The sequence below is a fragment of the Fulvia fulva genome, chromosome 5, assembly GCF_020509005.1.
Source record: "Fulvia fulva chromosome 5, complete sequence".
Taxonomy (NCBI): domain Eukaryota; kingdom Fungi; phylum Ascomycota; class Dothideomycetes; order Mycosphaerellales; family Mycosphaerellaceae; genus Fulvia; species Fulvia fulva.
The window spans coordinates 1,973,183-1,990,836 of NC_063016.1; the positions used below are offsets into that span (position 1 = coordinate 1,973,183).

The window sequence follows — 17,654 nt, forward strand, 5'->3', positions numbered from 1 at the left end:
AGTGACAGGCTGAGCTCTGCGGTCTGGGGTATACAATGTGGAAAGTGCTCTCGTGGACCGTGGTCGGTCGGCATGTGCCTTGGTGATGAGCTTCCATCCAGACTTATTATTACATGTACTGTATCGAATTTGGACGAGACTGCACGTGCTGTTCATGCACAATTGATGTCATCTTCCTAGTGCCGGCACGTCCACCCACGGGCGACGTGTTTCGAGCGCGCGCTAAGCCGGGTGCAGCCGAAGATCCCTGCCCACGCACCTTCCCGGCGTGCCCGCCCGCGGACAGCAAGAGAAAGAGCGAGGCTTGGCGGCAAGTTTTCTCGTCAGGTACGTTGGCTGATCTTTGCTCACGCTCCTGCTTGCACCCTCCATCCTCAAAGTCATCCTCCTCCGCCGCCCCAACACAAGCAGTTTACCCTCTTCTGCTCGTACACTCGGAGATCAGGTCCAAAAAAACGTGAAAATTCATCAAAAACCCCGTCCCGACTCTCACCCAGTCGGCTCTCACCACCGCTCCTGTCCTGCGCCGTAGCGAGACCCATTCCCAGACACACGACATGTGAGTACATCGCCGCAGCAAACGCGCCCGTCATTATCATCCAGCGACACACATACTGACAATCACGCGCAGCTCGTCAATTGCCCCATCGCTCGTCCAGCTCGACGTCGCCAGCACAAAAAGAGTCCGCAGCCAAGAATTTGTACGCTCACCCTCCCTCAAAAGGCTCTTTGTCCACACCCCAAAGCGCACAACAATACCTTCCACACCACTTCACCTTCTTTATACCTCACAAAAGAAGGCGCATCTGACATCGCCCAACCAGACAGACTCACCCATCGCGAACATGTCTGACGTGCAGAACGCGACCTCCCCTGCCGGCCAGGCCTCCTCTCCAGATGCTGCTGCCACGAACGGTAACCAGGTCAACACCACCATCCCAGCCCCGGGCAACGACGTGAACGACATGCCGACTCCCACCTCGGCCGCTCCCTCCAACGCCAACCCGAACTCGGCCTCGCTCTATGTCGGTGAGCTCGACCCTTCCGTCACCGAGGCCATGCTCTTCGAGCTCTTCTCTTCCATCGGACAGGTCGCGTCGATCCGTGTCTGCCGTGACGCCGTCACCCGCCGCTCGCTTGGCTACGCGTACGTCAACTACAACAGCGCCAGCGATGGCGAGCGCGCTCTCGAGGAGCTGAACTACACTCTAATCAAGGGCAAGCCATGCCGCATCATGTGGTCGCAGCGTGACCCAGCTCTGCGCAAGACTGGCCAGGGCAACGTTTTCATCAAGAACCTGGACGGCGCGATCGACAACAAGGCTCTCCACGACACTTTCGCTGCCTTCGGCAACATCCTCTCTTGCAAGGTCGCTCAGGACGAGCACGGCAATTCCAGAGGCTACGGTTTCGTCCACTACGAGACTGCCGAGGCTGCTAACTCGGCCATCAAGTCGGTTAACGGCATGCTTTTGAACGAGAAGAAGGTCTTCGTCGGCCACCACATCCCAAAGAAGGATCGCATGAGCAAGTTCGAGGAGATGAAGGCCAACTTCACCAACATCTATGTCAAGAACATCGATCTTGAGGCCACTGACGATGAGTTCCGCGCCATGTTCGAGAAGTACGGTGACATCACTTCCGCTTCGCTCGCGCACGACCAGGAGGGTAAATCCCGCGGCTTCGGCTTTGTCAACTACATCCGCCACGAGGATGCTGGCAAGGCTGTTGAGGAACTCAACGGCTCCGACTTCAAGGGTCAGGCTCTGTACGTCGGCCGTGCTCAGAAGAAGCACGAGCGTGAGGAGGAGCTGCGCAAGCAGTACGAGGCCCAGCGCCAGGAGAAGAGCGCCAAGTACCAGGGCGTCAACCTCTACGTGAAGAACTTGGCTGACGAGATCGATGACGACGAGCTCCGCAAGATCTTCGAGCCATACGGTGCTATCACTTCTGCCAAGGTCATGCGCGACACCATCCCAGCCGATGAGGTCGCTGCCTCGAAGAAGGACGACGAGAAGTCGGACGACGAGAAGAAGAGCGAAGACGAGGAAAAGAAGGAGGAGGATGACAAGAAGGAAGAGGGCGAGAAGAAGGAAGATGACGTTGAGGATGTGACCAAGAAGCTGGACACCATCACCATCGGCGGCGAGAAGAAGGTTCTCGGCAAGAGCAAGGGCTTCGGCTTCGTCTGCTTCTCGAACCCTGATGAGGCTACCAAGGCCGTCACCGAGCTCAACCAGAAGATGATTCACGGTAAGCCACTCTATGTGGCTCTGGCGCAGCGTAAGGAGGTCCGCAAGAGCCAGCTCGAGGCCAGTATCCAGGCGCGCAACCAAGTCCGCATGCAGCAGCAGGGCCCAGCCGGCGCCATGCCACCACAGTTCATGCAGCCGCAGATGTTCATGGGTCCCAATGGTCAGCCAATGATGATGCCAGCTCAGGGTGGCCGTGGTCAGATGCCACAGATGCCGTTCATGGGTGGCATGCCGCAGCAAGGTGGTCGTGGCGGTTTCCCACAGCAGGGTGGTCGTGGTCAACCTCAGATGCCACAAATCCCATACGGCATGGCACCACAGATGGGCTTCCCACAAGGTTACGGCGCCAACCCACAAGCCTACGCTCAGCTCATGCAGGCTGCTCAAGCTCAAGCCATGGGTGGACGTGGTGCTGGTCGCGGTGGCCCAATGCCCGGCATGCCAATGATGCCTGGTATGATGCCAGGTATGCCCGGTATGCCACCACAGATGGGTCAGCCAGGCGGTATGCCATCCGGTCGTGGCGGCTTCGGCGGTCAGCGCGGAGGCATGCAGGGCGGCATGGGTCGCGATGGTGAGGCACGCGGTCGTGCAGGCAACCCTCGCGGACAAGCCGCTGGCATCGACCTCGGTGCTCTCGGCCAAGCTCCACCTGCTCAGCAGAAGCAAATGCTCGGCGAGGCACTCTACCCCAAGATCCACGCTCAGCAACCTGAGCTCGCTGGGAAGATCACTGGTATGCTTCTCGAGATGGACAACGAGGAGCTCATCGGACTGTAAGTGCTCACATCCAAGCTAAGCTCTTTGACTCTATACTGACTTTTCGCAGCACGGGCGATGACAACGCTCTTCGCGAGAAGGTCCAGGAGGCCCTCAACGTCTACGACGAGTACCTCAAGAACCACAACGGCCCATCCGGCGAAGGCCAGAGCGAGGCTCAGCCCAACGGTACCGAGAACCTCAACCCAGGTGTTGAGGAGACCAAGGATGCCGAGGCTTAGAAAGCTGACCGTGTGCCTTACTCAGGACCGGGTCGCTGGCCTCATGGTGGAGCTCGTCGGCCTCTTCACAACTTGCCTCACCAAGCAATGGTCCGCTGATTGTACCATGCCTTTGCTGGCGTCTGGTGCTCCGATCGGCGATCGAATTGCGAGGCTGCTCTTTTCTGCTGTACCTCCACGTTGCTCTTGGTAACTGGATCGATGGCGTACGACTTACTACGATACCCCTTTACCGAGCTCAGCCTGTTCCGTATGAGCTAGTACGACTGTAACACTACTGCTACCACTACCCGAGCACACTTTCAGCCCAACTTTCAATATGATTACCTGCAGCAACACCGGACTAGTAGATGTGGTGGAGTATGGCTTTCAGGGTAGATTTGCGAAAGTTTGTGGATGAGAGGTGATGGATAGGAATGTACGATCAATCAGTGTAGCGCATGAGAATGGATGATATGCATGATTTCAGTGGCTCGTAAATGGCCCAACTGCCTTTGTTCGAGTCAGCACCGCAACTACGCCACTCGATGGTGCTGTGCCCTGCAATCAGGTCGGAAAGGCAAGGCCTATAGGACCCGCAAGCACATGCAGCAATAGCAGCCTTCGTGCACCCACGCGAAACGGATATTGCTTCGGCTTTGTGTTGACCTGAAGCCACAAGCGATGCTGCTCGAAGAGCTCTTAGCCATTATCTGCCAACGGCGCACGCTACTGCACACCTTAGTACGCGATCTTAATGGACTCACAAGTAGCAGACGGCCGTGTGCACTACCAATCTACCGCCCAGTTAAGCTTGGACATTACGCGGCATGTCTCTCATCGCGAACACTGGAACGCCTCCCATTGCACGCTGCTGACGATCGGACAAGGAGCTCGTTTCGTTAGCGTCATCTTTGAAGATATAAGACTCTGATATCGACGGTGCATGGCTACAGATCACCTCATACCATTACCAGTCAGCATAAATTGCCGAGATGATCACAGTCACAGCATTGGCCATTGTTTGCTTACACGTCTTACATATCACTGCTACGGACTGCCCACCTCGAGCTCACCTGCCGACAAGGTCGTCAACCAAGAATTTAAACATGCCATCGCGCTCAAGACTCTGGCTGGCTCTGTGCATTCGAACCCCGAAGCCTTTCCTGGCAATTTGCCATTTCTCTTGGCTTCGACTTCCAATGGCGTCTCCTTGAAACAGACGCTCGACACTCTTCAGCGGAACACAAACGCATTGCCCTCCAGACCGGACGTGCAGACCTGCGAGCTCGAAGCCATGGCGACCGCGTACCTCAAGGAGATACTTCCGGCAGTCGAAGAACTATCCAACGCATTGACCCAGAACGAAGCAAGCTTCCCGCTTCCACTGGTCAGCAAGCCTTTCATCTCGAAGTCTATTGAGGTCCTGATCGACCAGTACCAACGGTTTGGGCACCATGTGTACGACAGGTTCTCTCAAGATCAATTTGGCACTCAGGCGCAGGCCGATTTGGGTATGGCGGATATAGGAGTACAGGACGCTTTGGAAAAAGTGCTTAATGTCTTCCGAAGCTGAACAGAAGGATTGTCACATGTGCCACTGCTTGTTGCAGAATCAGGATGGCCCTGGGGGCTGCGCGGGCGAGGTTCGCCGTGAGCTGATACTGTCACAACGGAGGAAGCTGCAAGTATATCTCGGCCTTTCTGTCGTTTGCATTTATTGCTCAAGCACACAAGGACGCTTGGGTCGACTGTAATGTAGTGAGCTGCTCAACACATTAGGGAGTTTCTATACCGAACACAAGCATCGCTACATGCAGGAACACCACCCCTGGTCATGACCTCATATCACGCGAAAACTTGCATACTTGGTCTCCCATTTTCTCTCCTTGACGAGTTCACTATACTGATTTGGGCTGCGAATCAATCATACGCTTGGAACCATGGCGAAAGATCCTCCAGAGCAATCGCAGCAACCGCAGCTACCGAGCAGCTCCGGCGTAACAGTTTCGAACGCATTGACAGGCGTGACGGGGACTGTATGATCCACTGTCTTGAGTATGACCTTGATCTTGCTGATGCGTTGATAGGTTGGCGCCGTGGTCGGTGGAGTTACGAGAACAAGTACATTCATGGTAATCGACTGGCTCGAAGATCCTTTTAGTGACACATCTATATAGCTGGTGGTCTTATTGCTGCCGTAGGGCGAGGGGCTGGAGGCACATTCAATAATGCGACCAAGACAGAGCCAGTCGGCAACGGTATCCAAGCAGTCACGGACGGTTTCAACTACGGCGCCTCAGCAGTCTCAAGAGGTCTGGAAGACTTGAGTGCTGGAAAGAAGCCGGGAAGTACAGACTCAACATGGGACCATCGTTGAGAAGAATCATATCCACAATAAAATGTAGTGCTGGAGAGCCGGTGACGGTCTTAAGGGGAGGCGCGCAGGGTATGCGCCCGCATCGATAGCGCCGCATCGCCGACACTTCGTGCACTTCGTAGCGCAACCTTTCAACGTCGCTCTTTCTAGCTAGCTCTGTTTCAAAGCTATAATATCGCTGTCCGTGTCGTCGCATTAAGTGTAAGGTAGCTGCGTATAGATTTTGGAGTTCTTCGCCGAGAAGGGGTCCAAACCTGCTAGCGGGTATACACGTATCTTAGCCAATCATGAATTTCTATATTCTTTTTGACCAATGGGAGCGTGCGCTCTAAATTATCTCTCGACCCTATATATATATATATATATATATATTGGCGAGCAGCTATAGCACTGCCATATTTTAATCTCGTTATGATTGTACTTATCGCTACCCTTCGCTTAATGAATGCCTCCTCCGCAGCCCGCCTTACTAGAATTGCTCATACATACTCCCACACTTTGGTTTAGACAATACAGCCTGTCGATATCGCTCTGAACGCAAATGGCCAAGCGCCGCAACCCTTTCTATCACGCATCGAAACCCTCTTCTAGTCCACCGCTCTCCTCTAGCCATACACTGACCCTCTCCTTGCACTCAGCAATACCATACCCAAGCGCCTCTTTCCACTGGCGATCAACTTCTCCAACCTTCTCCTTCAAGTCCTCAGTCAAATGGTCTTCAGCCTCACGCCTTGCCAGCGCCATCTCAGCACGGATCTCCTGCTCATCGCCGTTACTTGCATTTCTCTCAATCTCCACCAATCTGAGTCGAGAATTCGTTGTAGCAGTACGGACTTCGTGTAGCAAGCAGAGTAGATTCGTCTGACTTTCGATGAACTGGTAAGCACTCTTCTCAGCATGGTTGAGCAGGCTGTGGAGATACTGCAGAGGGTGCTGATGATAAGACGGATTCTCTTCATACTCCTGCAAAGGGATCTGAACATCTAGGCAGCTCATCTGCGCAGGAATCTGCTGGAGGACTTCGAGCAAGCCAGGTGCGATGTCCCAGAAAGCAGAGAGCTGATCTTCCACGCCTTGCGAGACGTTCTTTTCCATGACTGATTGCAGTTCTTCAAAGCGCCTAAGGGATTCCCTGGCGTACGTGATCTGTCGTTCGATGCTGTCTTTCTTGAAAAACGTCGTCGCTTCTCCCATCTTCTTGGTGTCTTTGGAGATTCGGAATGGTGTGAGGATGACTTCAGAGTACTTCTCGCTTCTCATGGTATGCAGGTCGAACATTTCCTTATTGAGCTGCTCGCGCGCTTCGAAGATCCATTTAAGCAATGTCAGCTTCTCCAGTCGTTCTGGATGTTCGTCGCCCTCCTCTTGAGCGCGGTTGGGATCTGCCGAATTATGGCCACTTTCCAGCTCCGCGCGTAGCTTCTTGATGCAGTCATTTGCTTTCGTCAGACGCTCGGTCAGCAGAGTGTTCAGTGGATGAGCAACACTAGCCTCAAAGACGTCGAAGTTAGCGCGTGCATTGGCTTTCCCTCGCTCCGCTTCTTCGCCATCAAAGTCTGCCTCAGCTCGTGCAGCGTCCGCAAACGAAATACTGCCTTCCGAAATCTTGTTCTGAATGCTTAGACGCAGCTTGACACGTCTGCGCTTTTCGGCTTCTTTTTGCTGGCCTGTCAGTGCAAAGTCTTGATCCATGTACGCATCCTTGATCTTTTGTACGTCTGTCGCATCTGCCAGTATACGATGCTCATTGCGCAAATCGGACAACAGTGGGTGACTGTTGTTCACTGCCGGATGGTGGCGCGGGTACGGAGGCGGCAATGTCACAAGTCGCGATACATCAAGTGGTTCCACGCCAGGTGTTGATGTTTTGCGATCGCCGTGTCGATTCGGAGTCACCATAGGAGTGTCGTAGTCAGCCTCTTCGTGCCAGCCAGTCTTCTCTGGTGGGTATTCGTCTGGGCCATAGCCATATGCTGGCGCATCCGCTTCGGGGGCAGGACTGTGCCTGGCTGGTTCTGGAGTAAGTGCGTGAAGCTCGGCAGGGTTGATTCCCATGTATTTGGTTTCCCGTCGCGTCTTCTCGATTCTGTCAGGCCTTCCAATGGAACCTCCTTGGGAATTGCTCCCTTCCCACCACCGGCTAGCAGTGCGGCCTCGCGAGCTGTCTTCGTCTGGAACTGTACTCACTGCCATGCTCGGAATAGGCGATAGCGACGGCTTGAAACTGTCAGCCCACTGTCGTGTCTCTGTACGTTCGAAGCCAAAGTCGCCGATGGAGCTAGTATCTGTAGCAGGTGTGAACTCGCCCATTGATGAAGCTGAGCTCGGCATGTTGGTATGAGCTGAAGTCGGTTGACCATCTGATGCCCAGGAGGGGACTGTTGGGTCAATAGAAGACAAGGCGGTATTAGGTGTGATGGAGCGTTTGCTGCCGCCATACGATCGCCACATATCCCGAGTCAGGTCAACAATGTCGCCGGCCATGGCGTTGTACGCCACTGTGTACTTATCACGTCGAAGCCGAGACTCATGGACCATGAAATTTGCAAACAGCTCCAGTCTTTCTTCGTCCGTTGTGGCTACCGCTTCTTTCTCGATGAATGCCTTGTGACGTTCTATGGCTTGCACCGCAAAGGCATCAAGCTTCGTTGAGACTTTGGCTGATCCACTTGATTGCGGTCGTGCCGGACTAAGAGGTGCAGTAATTGTAGAATTAGCCTCATTCGGAGTATGCAGAAGATGCGAGATCGGCCTGTCACTCGAGGCGCTTCCTGGCATTTTGATCTGCTTTCCTGAGTGGAGAGGCTGCTTGCCTGGGGCGGGTGTATACGGCGGAGTCAAAATGTTGCCGGGCACCTTCGCTTCCTGTTGCACTTCTTTTGACAACGGACTTGGCGCAGACGTCGGTTCGGCATAGCCTGATATGTTCCTCATGTGTTCTCTTCTCCGACTGATCGATCCACTTTCCGGCGGCGCAATCACGAGATTGCTCATCCTCCGGGTGTCTTCCTCAGTGGTTCCTTGTGCAGCCCTACTTTGTGATCTGCGCTCGCGGAGTCCTTGCATACTGGTATCTCTACGTGCTGGCCGGCGTGCTAACGAATTGTCCCTGCTTGCACCAGTGTGTATTCGCAGAGGTGGACTGGTTGCCTCCGTCTGGGAAGCACTGCCAGCTGGTGGGCGAATCTCTATGACATCCTGAGCAGGCTCCTGAGCAGGCGTATCTGAGTCGATCCAATTCGCTGGCGTTGGAGGAACAGGACCCAGCGAAGGTGCGACTGCGGCCAAGGTCCTTCTTTGTTGAGACACGCCCACTCTGCGATCAATGCCGGAACTGCTAGAAGCCACAGCACCTAACGGTCGATTCAGACTCTGCGATCGGGCACCTGGAGGAGGCGGGCCTGGCGGAGGGCCTGGGAGAGGCATTCCAGGGTGCCAATTCGGTTCCGGCGACGCTCGCGTTGATACTGCTGCCGACGATGTTGCCGCTGAACTCCCTGACTGTATGTGGCCTGTCGATGCTGCCCGCCTGGCTGCGGGCGGCCTTGCGTCTTCCCAGGAAGGTGTATGTACAGAGCTGCTTGCCTGTGGCACATACGGCTCGAGATTGACGGGCTGCTTTCCCCGACGCCCTGACAGGCTGAAGAATGACTTGTTCCCACCCAGTCCAGACGTCGATCGTTCTCGGTATCGCGATGACTGGCCCGGAGGAGGCGGAAATGCTGGAGACATTGGGATCTGTGGGGAGCTCCTAGACGAGCTCTCTGCCATTGGCGAAGCCGTGAAGCCGTTGTTATCAAGCATTGTCGATGCTGAGGTCGTGGCCGCCCTTGCAGCGTGGTCAGGCGTGGCTGGAGAGTAAGGTGGAGGAGGTGAAGGCATCGCTGCTAGAGTAGCTTCGGGTCAGCCGTAAGCGGACATGGGCACACATGCTGTAAGTCTGATATCTCTGTTGGTCCTGGGATTCGGCGAATGTTTCGAGCTTCGGACACTGTACTACTGTGCTTTCCATCACTCAAGAAAGACACCAACATACCTTCTTGGCCAATCAGCTGCATTGTGCTCGGAGGCATGGTACTGTGCCTCTGCTGGAAGACCATTTGCGAGCCCGATACCTGTCCCCTGCTCCATTGCAGCGGATTGTACGGTTCCATATTCGGCGACCTAGGTGTTGCTGGAGGAGGCGGCGGCGGAACTAATCCACCAGGAGTCTGGGGATTCAGTCCACTTGGCGTGCCCGGGGCATATGGGAATATACCAGGAGAGAGACGATTCCCAGAGACGGGCGTTGAGGCCTGAGAAGAATAAACGCCTTGCGGGCTGAGGCAAGTAGTCGTTATTGAAGGCAGGACTGCAGACACGGGTCGGGTCCGGTGAACATGCAAGTTCTCTGACACAGATCTAGCATCCGCCTGAGGCGCAACACTACCTGAGACGGATCCAGCGCGAGTTGATGTGCCGCCAGACCTGGGCGAAGGTGGTGGGGGAGGCAGAGGACAATCATATTGTTGGCTCATTGTGGGAGCTCGCGCCTGAGCGCGTCGCAGTAAGAGGTAGCAGCCGGTGACACCTCGAGCAGTAGCGAGGAGTCAATGCCCGGGACCGGCCATGCAGCGAGTAGGAGCACGCATATCCATCGATGCCCCAGCGGCTATGCCATTTTTACCCAAGTAAACAACGTGACAGAGTGCGTGCAGAGAGTAGAGATCATTGCTCCAGCGTGAAAGTGGCCGCGAGAGCGTTATTGGCCGATATTCCAAGCCCCTAGCGAGGTACTACTGCGTCTGAGGTCTATTTCAAGAGAGCAGAGGATGTCTGGCGGCTGCAGAAAGACGTTAATTGGTACAGCACAGGTCTCGGCTCGAGCCGAAAGAGATCGCCAGAGAGCGCCTGACAAAAAACGTGGTCGCCGTGCTTCGAAGTGCGATAGTGATTGTCAATACTGTAGAGAGAGAGAGAGAGCGAGAGAGAGGCGCGCGCTTGAATGCTTCATCCTTATAAGTAGTCGCTGCACTGCAGTAGATTTGTTGTCGCGAATAAGAATAAAGCTGCGGTTGTGCAAGCGGCCACCTCTTTTGTCGAGGGCCCTTCGACTTCAATATGACAGTGACATCGTGTTGATGCTGCTGAAGACTGGAACGAAAGTATGCCGTGCCAACAAACTCGACAGAACGAGCAAGTAAGGGCTACTTCCGTACAGGTCAATGAGCTAGATCTCCGGCAATGTCGACATGTTGGCCAGGACACAGGAGGAGAAGAGACAATCCTGGACTCGAAGCACAGCATCGCAAGTGAAAGTGTCGATAACTCAGATTGCACTGTACTCGCAGGCTCAGGACAGCACCCCTGATACGTCCGGAGAATGCATTGTACGGCAGGATGACGCTCGAGATAGGCACAGCTTTTGTAAGCAAGCCGCACATGGAGTGTTGGTACTACCCCCGGTTGGAACAGATCAAAGATAGATGTACGGAACAGATGTTGAAACTTGAAGGCTTGCTCGAATATCAGATCTGAATCATGATATCCGAGTAAGGTAGAAGGACGTTAACGACCAAGTGCCGCTACAACTTCCTGCGTGCATTAGGCGAGTACAGAGAAGACGTCGGTTGCAGGGACAATGTCATGTTGTTTGTCATATTGACAACACATTAACCGACATTCATCATGCGATTAGCGTAGGACATCTATCCCGGCTGGATGCCGCACCGGGCCTTTCACCTTCACTGCTTTTGCTGCAGAGTGGGCATGAGGTTGCCGGATACTGAGCATTCCTTGAAAGGCTTCAGGTCTTTGCATCGATCTGTCGTCTGTGCTCCGCATCTGCTTGTTCTTCTGTCGGCGTGCGAGCGTACTCTGACAAGACTTCGACTCTTGCACACCATGAGGTCTTGTAGCGCGACCCGAGAATCGCATCCCCGGGACTGTAGGTGCCTTTGTGTAGTTGCATAGTGAGCCCAATGCTGCCACGTACAGTCGTGTGTTGAGTTCAAAGAAGCCAATCGAAGGCCGATTTGTGTGTACTTGCAATGTCCGACAGCATCAGTCGTAAGGAAAGCTCCAATGTGAGATTGATGTCGTCGTCGACGAAGGGTTCGCGCCTTGCAAAGCAGTGTTAGCTTGAAGCCGGCTCCAGCTCGGAAACGTCTGCTCAAGCGTGGCTGCTTCCTACCATTTCCTCGAGACGAGCCACACCACCTCCTCTGCCCAAAGCACTGCCAATGCTAGTACGGCTGCACAGCATAGTCTCCTTCCAAGTGTGAAATATCTTGCCCGCACGTGAGGCAATGCATGGCTCCAATTCGCGCTCGCCGGGCCGTACAGTATTATCTAGGCGATGTTGGCATGTCTCCACAGCATTGCTCAACCGAGCTCCAACGAACACCCACAATATGCACTGGATAGATTTGTGAATCTCCGCTGGTACACCTCTCGACATCGCAAGAATGCTCACGAGTGGTGTTGTCGCGGTCACTCTCTCGAAGCTTCCCATTGTCGCCTCTTTCGATCCTTTGCACCACATCGGTGGTAATGGTCCGTGGTTCTCTGCTCCGAATGTGTTCAACATTGATGCTGAGCCTCCAACGGGATGCGTCGTTGATCAAGTGGCTTTCGTCTCTCGGCACGGTTCGCGATATCCAGATCCAGGCGCCTACAATGAGTGGACTGCCACAAGTGCCAAAGTACGCTGTAGAACATGCATCGACGAGATCCGCGCTCACGAGATAGAGCCACGCAGCAAACTTTACCACAACCTCCAGCGAGCTCAACTTCCTGAAAACATGGCAGCCAATACTCCGTCACCCTGAGCTAGAGCTCTCTCAACTTTCTCTCGGTGGCTATAAGGAGCTCTATGAGATGGGCGTGGAGTATAGATACCGATACCCGAGCCTGTACGTCGAGAACGATCCTTTCGTGTTGTGGGCCAACTGGTACAATCGCTACCTCTTCCGGGTCATAGACTCAGCCAGGCTGTTCGCTCGTGGATATCTTGGACCAAACGCGACAGATGTCGGAACTGTATACGTTGTCAACGCTTCTGACTCGCGCGCTGTTGCAAACTCCCTGGCGCCCTCTGACCTGTGCCCGAACTACCAGAACTCTGGTGGCGGAGAGCATGCAACGATATGGGCCAATACCTACCTGCCGCCTGTCGTAGATCGTATCGACAGTCTGCTGCATGGCCTAGAATTCAACACATCAGATGTATCCATCTTCCCCTACCTGTGTGGCTTCGAAACGCAGATCCTCGGGCGTCGCAGTCCGTGGTGTGATGTCTTCACTGAAGAAGAGATCCTCTTCTACGAGTATGCGCAGGACATCCGATACTGGTATGGCACTGGCCTCGGCACAGAGCTCGAGAAGAACATGATGCTGCCCTTCCTGACATCTCTTGTACAACGTTTCGTGGACGGTCCCAATGCCACGTATTCCAGGGCGAACAACTCAACGCGTTTCAAGCCAAATCCTTTGATTGCAGTGTTATCGAATGATGGCCAGATCAACCAGCTTGCGGCCGCGATTGGAGTGTTCGATGGTCAGCCAGACCTACCGGCAACGAACGTCCTGCAGAACAGAACCTTCCGTGCCAGCAACTTCGACACGATGCGTGGTACGATCGGCTTTGAGAGGCTGAGCCGTGGTCTGTCGTCCGCGAAAGAAGGCACATTCTTGCGCGTCAAGCTGAATGATGCGGTGTATCCAGTGGTCGGATGCGATCAAGGTCCAGGACGAAGTTGTGCTCTCCGATCATACCGGGAGATCGTGGAGCGGAAGAGTGCGGCATTGGGTGATTTCGAGGTCGCATGCGGCATTGGGAATAGCAGTGTCGCTCCTGTTGGCAGCAAGAACATACGCGTACCAACGTTTGATTGAGCGTCCACTAATCAATCAATGGGGGCGTTCGCTCACGTCTCACACCATCGCCTCATCATACCGTGAGCGTCAGCGTGACCGTGAGCGTCAGCGTGACCGTGAGCGTGACCTCGGGTAAAGGCGGGGTAAGGCATTTACAGTATGCTACCTATGTTTCGACAGCTGTTGCTCCTTCTTCAACCAACATCTGTCGTTGTCGTTGTCGTTGTCGTTGTTGTTGTCGTTGTCGTGGCTTGACTTATCTCACATGGCCTGGCCTCTGCCTGGAGGGACTGCGGTTGTGGGCCGACGATTCAGCACCATGTCTGCTTTCGACCACGCCGTCCACGCCGGCCCTGAATAGCAGTCATGTGCCTTGACGAGCGCTTGCCTGCGTTCGAGGATCGTGTCGAATCGAATCGTTCTGCGTCACGACGTTCGCCGGGCACGAAAGCAGAAACACATCCCACGCTCGATAAAGGAGACTTCCCAGTATCCTAGCGAATCAACAATCGACGGCGCTCTCACGTGTCGACAGGACTGCAAAATAAGGCAATCTACCTCCTATGTCATGTCCCGAGACTCCGAGAGATCAAGGACGGGAGAGAAAGGAGGCGGATGTTGTGCGGCGTGCCTGCCTTGCGCTGTTTCAACCGGATTGTGGGAACGGATGGCAGCGGCTGCTACCGCGATGCGCTGCGGATCGCCTCCAAGCCTATCGACAAACAACGACGACGTCGGCGCCATCTCGTCGCCGTCGGCGTGCCAGCCAGAGTGGTTGGCGATGCACCGGACTTGCAACCGGACTTGCACGACTCACTAGCATCCCGGAAAGAGCTCTTTTCGAACGTCACCTCTTTGGACCTTTCAAGCACCCATGCCATCAACAGCTCATCCAACATTGCCCTGGTAGTGGTGTGACATGCCCATCATCGCACTGTGCTATCACCACCAACTCGCACGTTGTTGTTGGAGGCAAACGCGACGAAACAATAGCAATCGCGCAGAAATCGGGCGAAGTCGGAACGGACGCTTTGACTCGAAATTTCTGATCGAAGCATGGACATGGCGCGTGTCGCAAACACTGAAAGCTGTACCCGAGACTCGTCAGAACTCGTTGGCCCCGTCTGTCATGGTCGAATGCTGTTGTAGGGTGTCGCGAGCCAGGTCAGAAATGATCGAAGGGCTTCCATGGCGATGAGCAGCTGGTCTTCGTGATGATCAAACAGACTGGGGAGGCGTCAGTCACGCTGCTCTTGTGACGGGAGTCGTGACATCTTTATATCGTCGCCATCACTGTCCGGGTAGGGTCGGCGCACTGACCTTGATAGTAGCAGACGATGTCGCCGTCCGCATCTAACAGGGGTGATGGTCCCAATCAGGAGCCATCATGAGGCCAGGTGGGTTGTCCGAGCTTCTATTCAAGACCGACCTTTAAGCGGTCATTCCAAGCAAAATTTCGAGACCTGTTACTCTCCCTCCCACGCTTTCCCCGTGACAGCTCTCCAGTCCTTTTCAGCTCTGTCCACAAGCACCATCTCACCAACTCCGCTCATCTCAATCCATCCGAAGACAGCTCAATCCGTCTTCGTTTCATCACACACCATCACAATGGCCTCCTCTCTCCGCATGGCTGCCCCAAAGATGGCCCAGATGGCCGCCCAGAGCACTCGCCCAGCGTTCAAGCCACAGCAGCTCCAGAAGTTCGCTCGTGCTTACTCTGGTAAGCTGCCATTGAGCTGAGATGAGCTCGAGAACAGCTCCATTGACAGTGCCTATGTAGCCGCCACCCCAAAGACCGCCACCTTCAACACCATGAAGCGCACCTCGACCCTCATCAACTCCGCCCGCACCAAGGTCTCGCCTATCGGCCAGCAGGCCAAGCGTGCCTACTCCTCTGAGATGGCCAACGCCCTCGTCCAGGTCTCCCAGAACCTTGGTATGGGTAGCGCTGCCATCGGTCTCGGTGGTGCCGGTAAGAACAACATGATATCCAGGCTTGAAGCCAAGGGAACAAAGCACGCACAAGGCACTGACAAAGTTCAGGCATCGGCATCGGGCTAGTCTTCGCTGCTCTCCTCCAGGCTGTTGCCCGTAACCCATCCCTCCGTGGCCAGCTTTTCTCTTACGCCATTCTTGGTTTCGCTTTCGTCGAGGCCATCGGTGTAAGTACCACCAGCTCGGCTCAAAGCACCACTAAGACTAATACTACTCCAGCTTTTCGACCTAATGGTTGCCATGATGTGCAAGTACGTCTAAACGGTTCGGATTACGGCATAGCGAGGTGTTGGGATAGTGTAACAGTATTGATGAGCTAGAAGGGATAGAGGCACCGATAGAAGCGGAACAGCTGTCACTTGGCTCAGCTAGACCCACCGAAGTACATACTCAACTCGAGGCTCACCAGCTTCGGCCTCGCAAGAGGGAAAGGCTTTCTCATGGTCATCCGCTTCCATCTACTCGAGAGCTTCACATAATAACGTAGCACGGCGATCGCGGAATAGAACGGAACGTCCCAGACGTTGGTTGCGGTGCCAAGTTCAGCTTCAGATGATCATCTGCAAGCCAGGCTAGGTGATAAGACGCCCTGAGCGTTGCTTGATACATGATGCCCACTAACTGCTAACGACTTACAAAGAGGTATGTATCTGGCCGTCCGGTCGCCGCCTCAGCAGTATGGTTAGGGGACTCACAAGCGGATTGTACCTCCCTCGGCCGCGAATGACCTCTGTCAATCAAAAGCCTCGACCGGACCTCCGTCGAATCCTAATCATTTCCTCTCACCAGACCGACACGACCACTGGAATACAGTCTCGAGCTTGCTCACATATGCATTCAAGTCAAGGTCACCATCTCTCGAGCCTCACAACATTCAAGCACGCCTCAGGACCGACCTCGCCCAAAAGATGACCTCAAACATGGCCCATCGCATAGCTCCACGACGATCCATACGGGGCATTGCATACGGCGACAAGGCACTACGTGCCCGAAACAAAACAATAGCTGTAATCCCCGGCTCATTGGCGATGTACAAGCCCAGGACGTCGAGATTATGTCAGCACTGGAACATTTGCACATTCTCACGATTTCGAATCGATAGCTTGAAGCTCATTTCGATGCGAATCACGGCACGAGTGTTCCTCAGTGCCGATATTGTCAAGTCCTCACGTCCAAGGCCAAAACGTGGCAGCAATAAGGAGTGGGAATATGATCAGACATGTCTTCTTCCGGATCCTTTTCCAGTGTGGCAGACGGACACGGCACGGGTTATGAGCTGGATTGATGTTGCAGTGGCTACACAGCGACATGCAACGCTGCAGCTCACTTGTTGAGGCGCCCTTTCGCTTGTTGAGTGTCATCGATCCTACCAGAAGCATCTTTGCTATAGTCTTGTACGCACGTTCAATGTGCTGAACACAAGGCAGGATTGGAATTACTCGGCCTCATTGTAACAGTTCCATGGAACCTGTACTCGGATAACACCGCGCGACCTTAGACCTCGAGGCGTCTGCAGTCTGCCTCGACAAAACACGGGAAGGCCGAAGTGGTGATCGAGCTGGATGTCGGAGCGAGCATCGTGAAGTCAATGGCTGGCCAAGATACGCGTGCGGCGTGATTGCTGCAGCTTCGTGGAATCCTCCCTTGTTATACACGCATACCAGTGATGCTCTGTTAGTATGCCTGGCTATGAGAGATGGGCCAACCGACTCTCGATGCTGCATCGTATGGCAGCAATGACCAAGCCACGCAGTGACCTAGTTGGTTTCCGCAGCTTGAGACCACCTTCGCACAAGTATGACATCCACCTGTGATGGCAACAGGTTCAGACCAGCGTTGTTTGCGAACGCATCCCAGGAATTTGGCAGCGCGAGCGTGCCTAAGGCCTCGTGACCCTTGGACCGGGATGCACTACTACACTAGAAGATCTCTCAAGGCCGTAAGGCTTATTCCCACGTGGCTGGACCAATCACCCTCGCACTGTCCTATTCGGGAAGGTGGCAGTGGCTCAACAAGCTAGTAACCCGTCGACACTTCCATCGTTGTCAGTGAGAACAGGCGGTCTGTATGTCATCTCGCATCGGGAAGTGTGTCCAGAAGAGCCCTCACATCAGATCACAAGCACGGGTGACTTTCGTCGTCTTCGCGCTGTGCAGCTACAGTGTGAAGCTTGTGCTGGCAGTCGCA

General features: G+C 54.5%; 6 protein-coding genes across 6 annotated transcripts; 5 read left to right on the top strand and 1 right to left on the bottom strand.

Moving 5' to 3' along the window:
• Positions 1-845: 845 nt before the first annotated feature.
• Positions 846-3,256, top strand: CLAFUR5_05881 (Polyadenylate-binding protein, cytoplasmic and nuclear; the record flags this gene model as incomplete). Its single annotated transcript, XM_047905029.1, has 2 exons — positions 846-3,031; positions 3,085-3,256. The coding sequence occupies 2 exons, from the start codon at positions 846-848 to the stop codon at positions 3,254-3,256; spliced, it is 2,358 nt and encodes a 785-aa protein (XP_047761754.1).
• Positions 3,257-4,532: 1,276 nt separating this feature from the next.
• Positions 4,533-4,811, top strand: CLAFUR5_05882 (uncharacterized protein; the record flags this gene model as incomplete). Its single annotated transcript, XM_047905030.1, has 1 exon — positions 4,533-4,811. The coding sequence occupies one exon, from the start codon at positions 4,533-4,535 to the stop codon at positions 4,809-4,811; it is 279 nt and encodes a 92-aa protein (XP_047761757.1).
• A 367-nt stretch (positions 4,812-5,178) lies between these two features.
• CLAFUR5_05883 (uncharacterized protein) lies at positions 5,179-5,615 on the top strand (the record flags this gene model as incomplete). Its single annotated transcript, XM_047905031.1, has 3 exons — positions 5,179-5,274; positions 5,326-5,359; positions 5,416-5,615. The coding sequence occupies 3 exons, from the start codon at positions 5,179-5,181 to the stop codon at positions 5,613-5,615; spliced, it is 330 nt and encodes a 109-aa protein (XP_047761756.1).
• Positions 5,616-6,182: 567 nt separating this feature from the next.
• Positions 6,183-10,132, bottom strand: CLAFUR5_05884 (uncharacterized protein; the record flags this gene model as incomplete). Its single annotated transcript, XM_047905032.1, has 2 exons — positions 6,183-9,502; positions 9,652-10,132. The coding sequence occupies 2 exons, from the start codon at positions 10,130-10,132 to the stop codon at positions 6,183-6,185; spliced, it is 3,801 nt and encodes a 1,266-aa protein (XP_047761751.1).
• Positions 10,133-12,061: 1,929 nt separating this feature from the next.
• CLAFUR5_05885 (3-phytase B) lies at positions 12,062-13,490 on the top strand (the record flags this gene model as incomplete). The annotated part of the gene is made up of 2 exons (XM_047905033.1): positions 12,062-12,298; positions 12,345-13,490. The coding sequence occupies 2 exons, from the start codon at positions 12,062-12,064 to the stop codon at positions 13,488-13,490; spliced, it is 1,383 nt and encodes a 460-aa protein (XP_047761750.1).
• Positions 13,491-14,837: 1,347 nt separating this feature from the next.
• On the top strand, positions 14,838-15,728 carry CLAFUR5_05886 (ATP synthase subunit 9, mitochondrial; the record flags this gene model as incomplete). The annotated part of the gene is made up of 4 exons (XM_047905034.1): positions 14,838-15,192; positions 15,253-15,444; positions 15,516-15,634; positions 15,687-15,728. 4 exons carry the CDS (start codon positions 14,838-14,840, stop codon positions 15,726-15,728), a joined length of 708 nt encoding a protein of 235 aa, XP_047761753.1.
• Between the last annotated feature and the right edge of the window lie 1,926 nt (positions 15,729-17,654).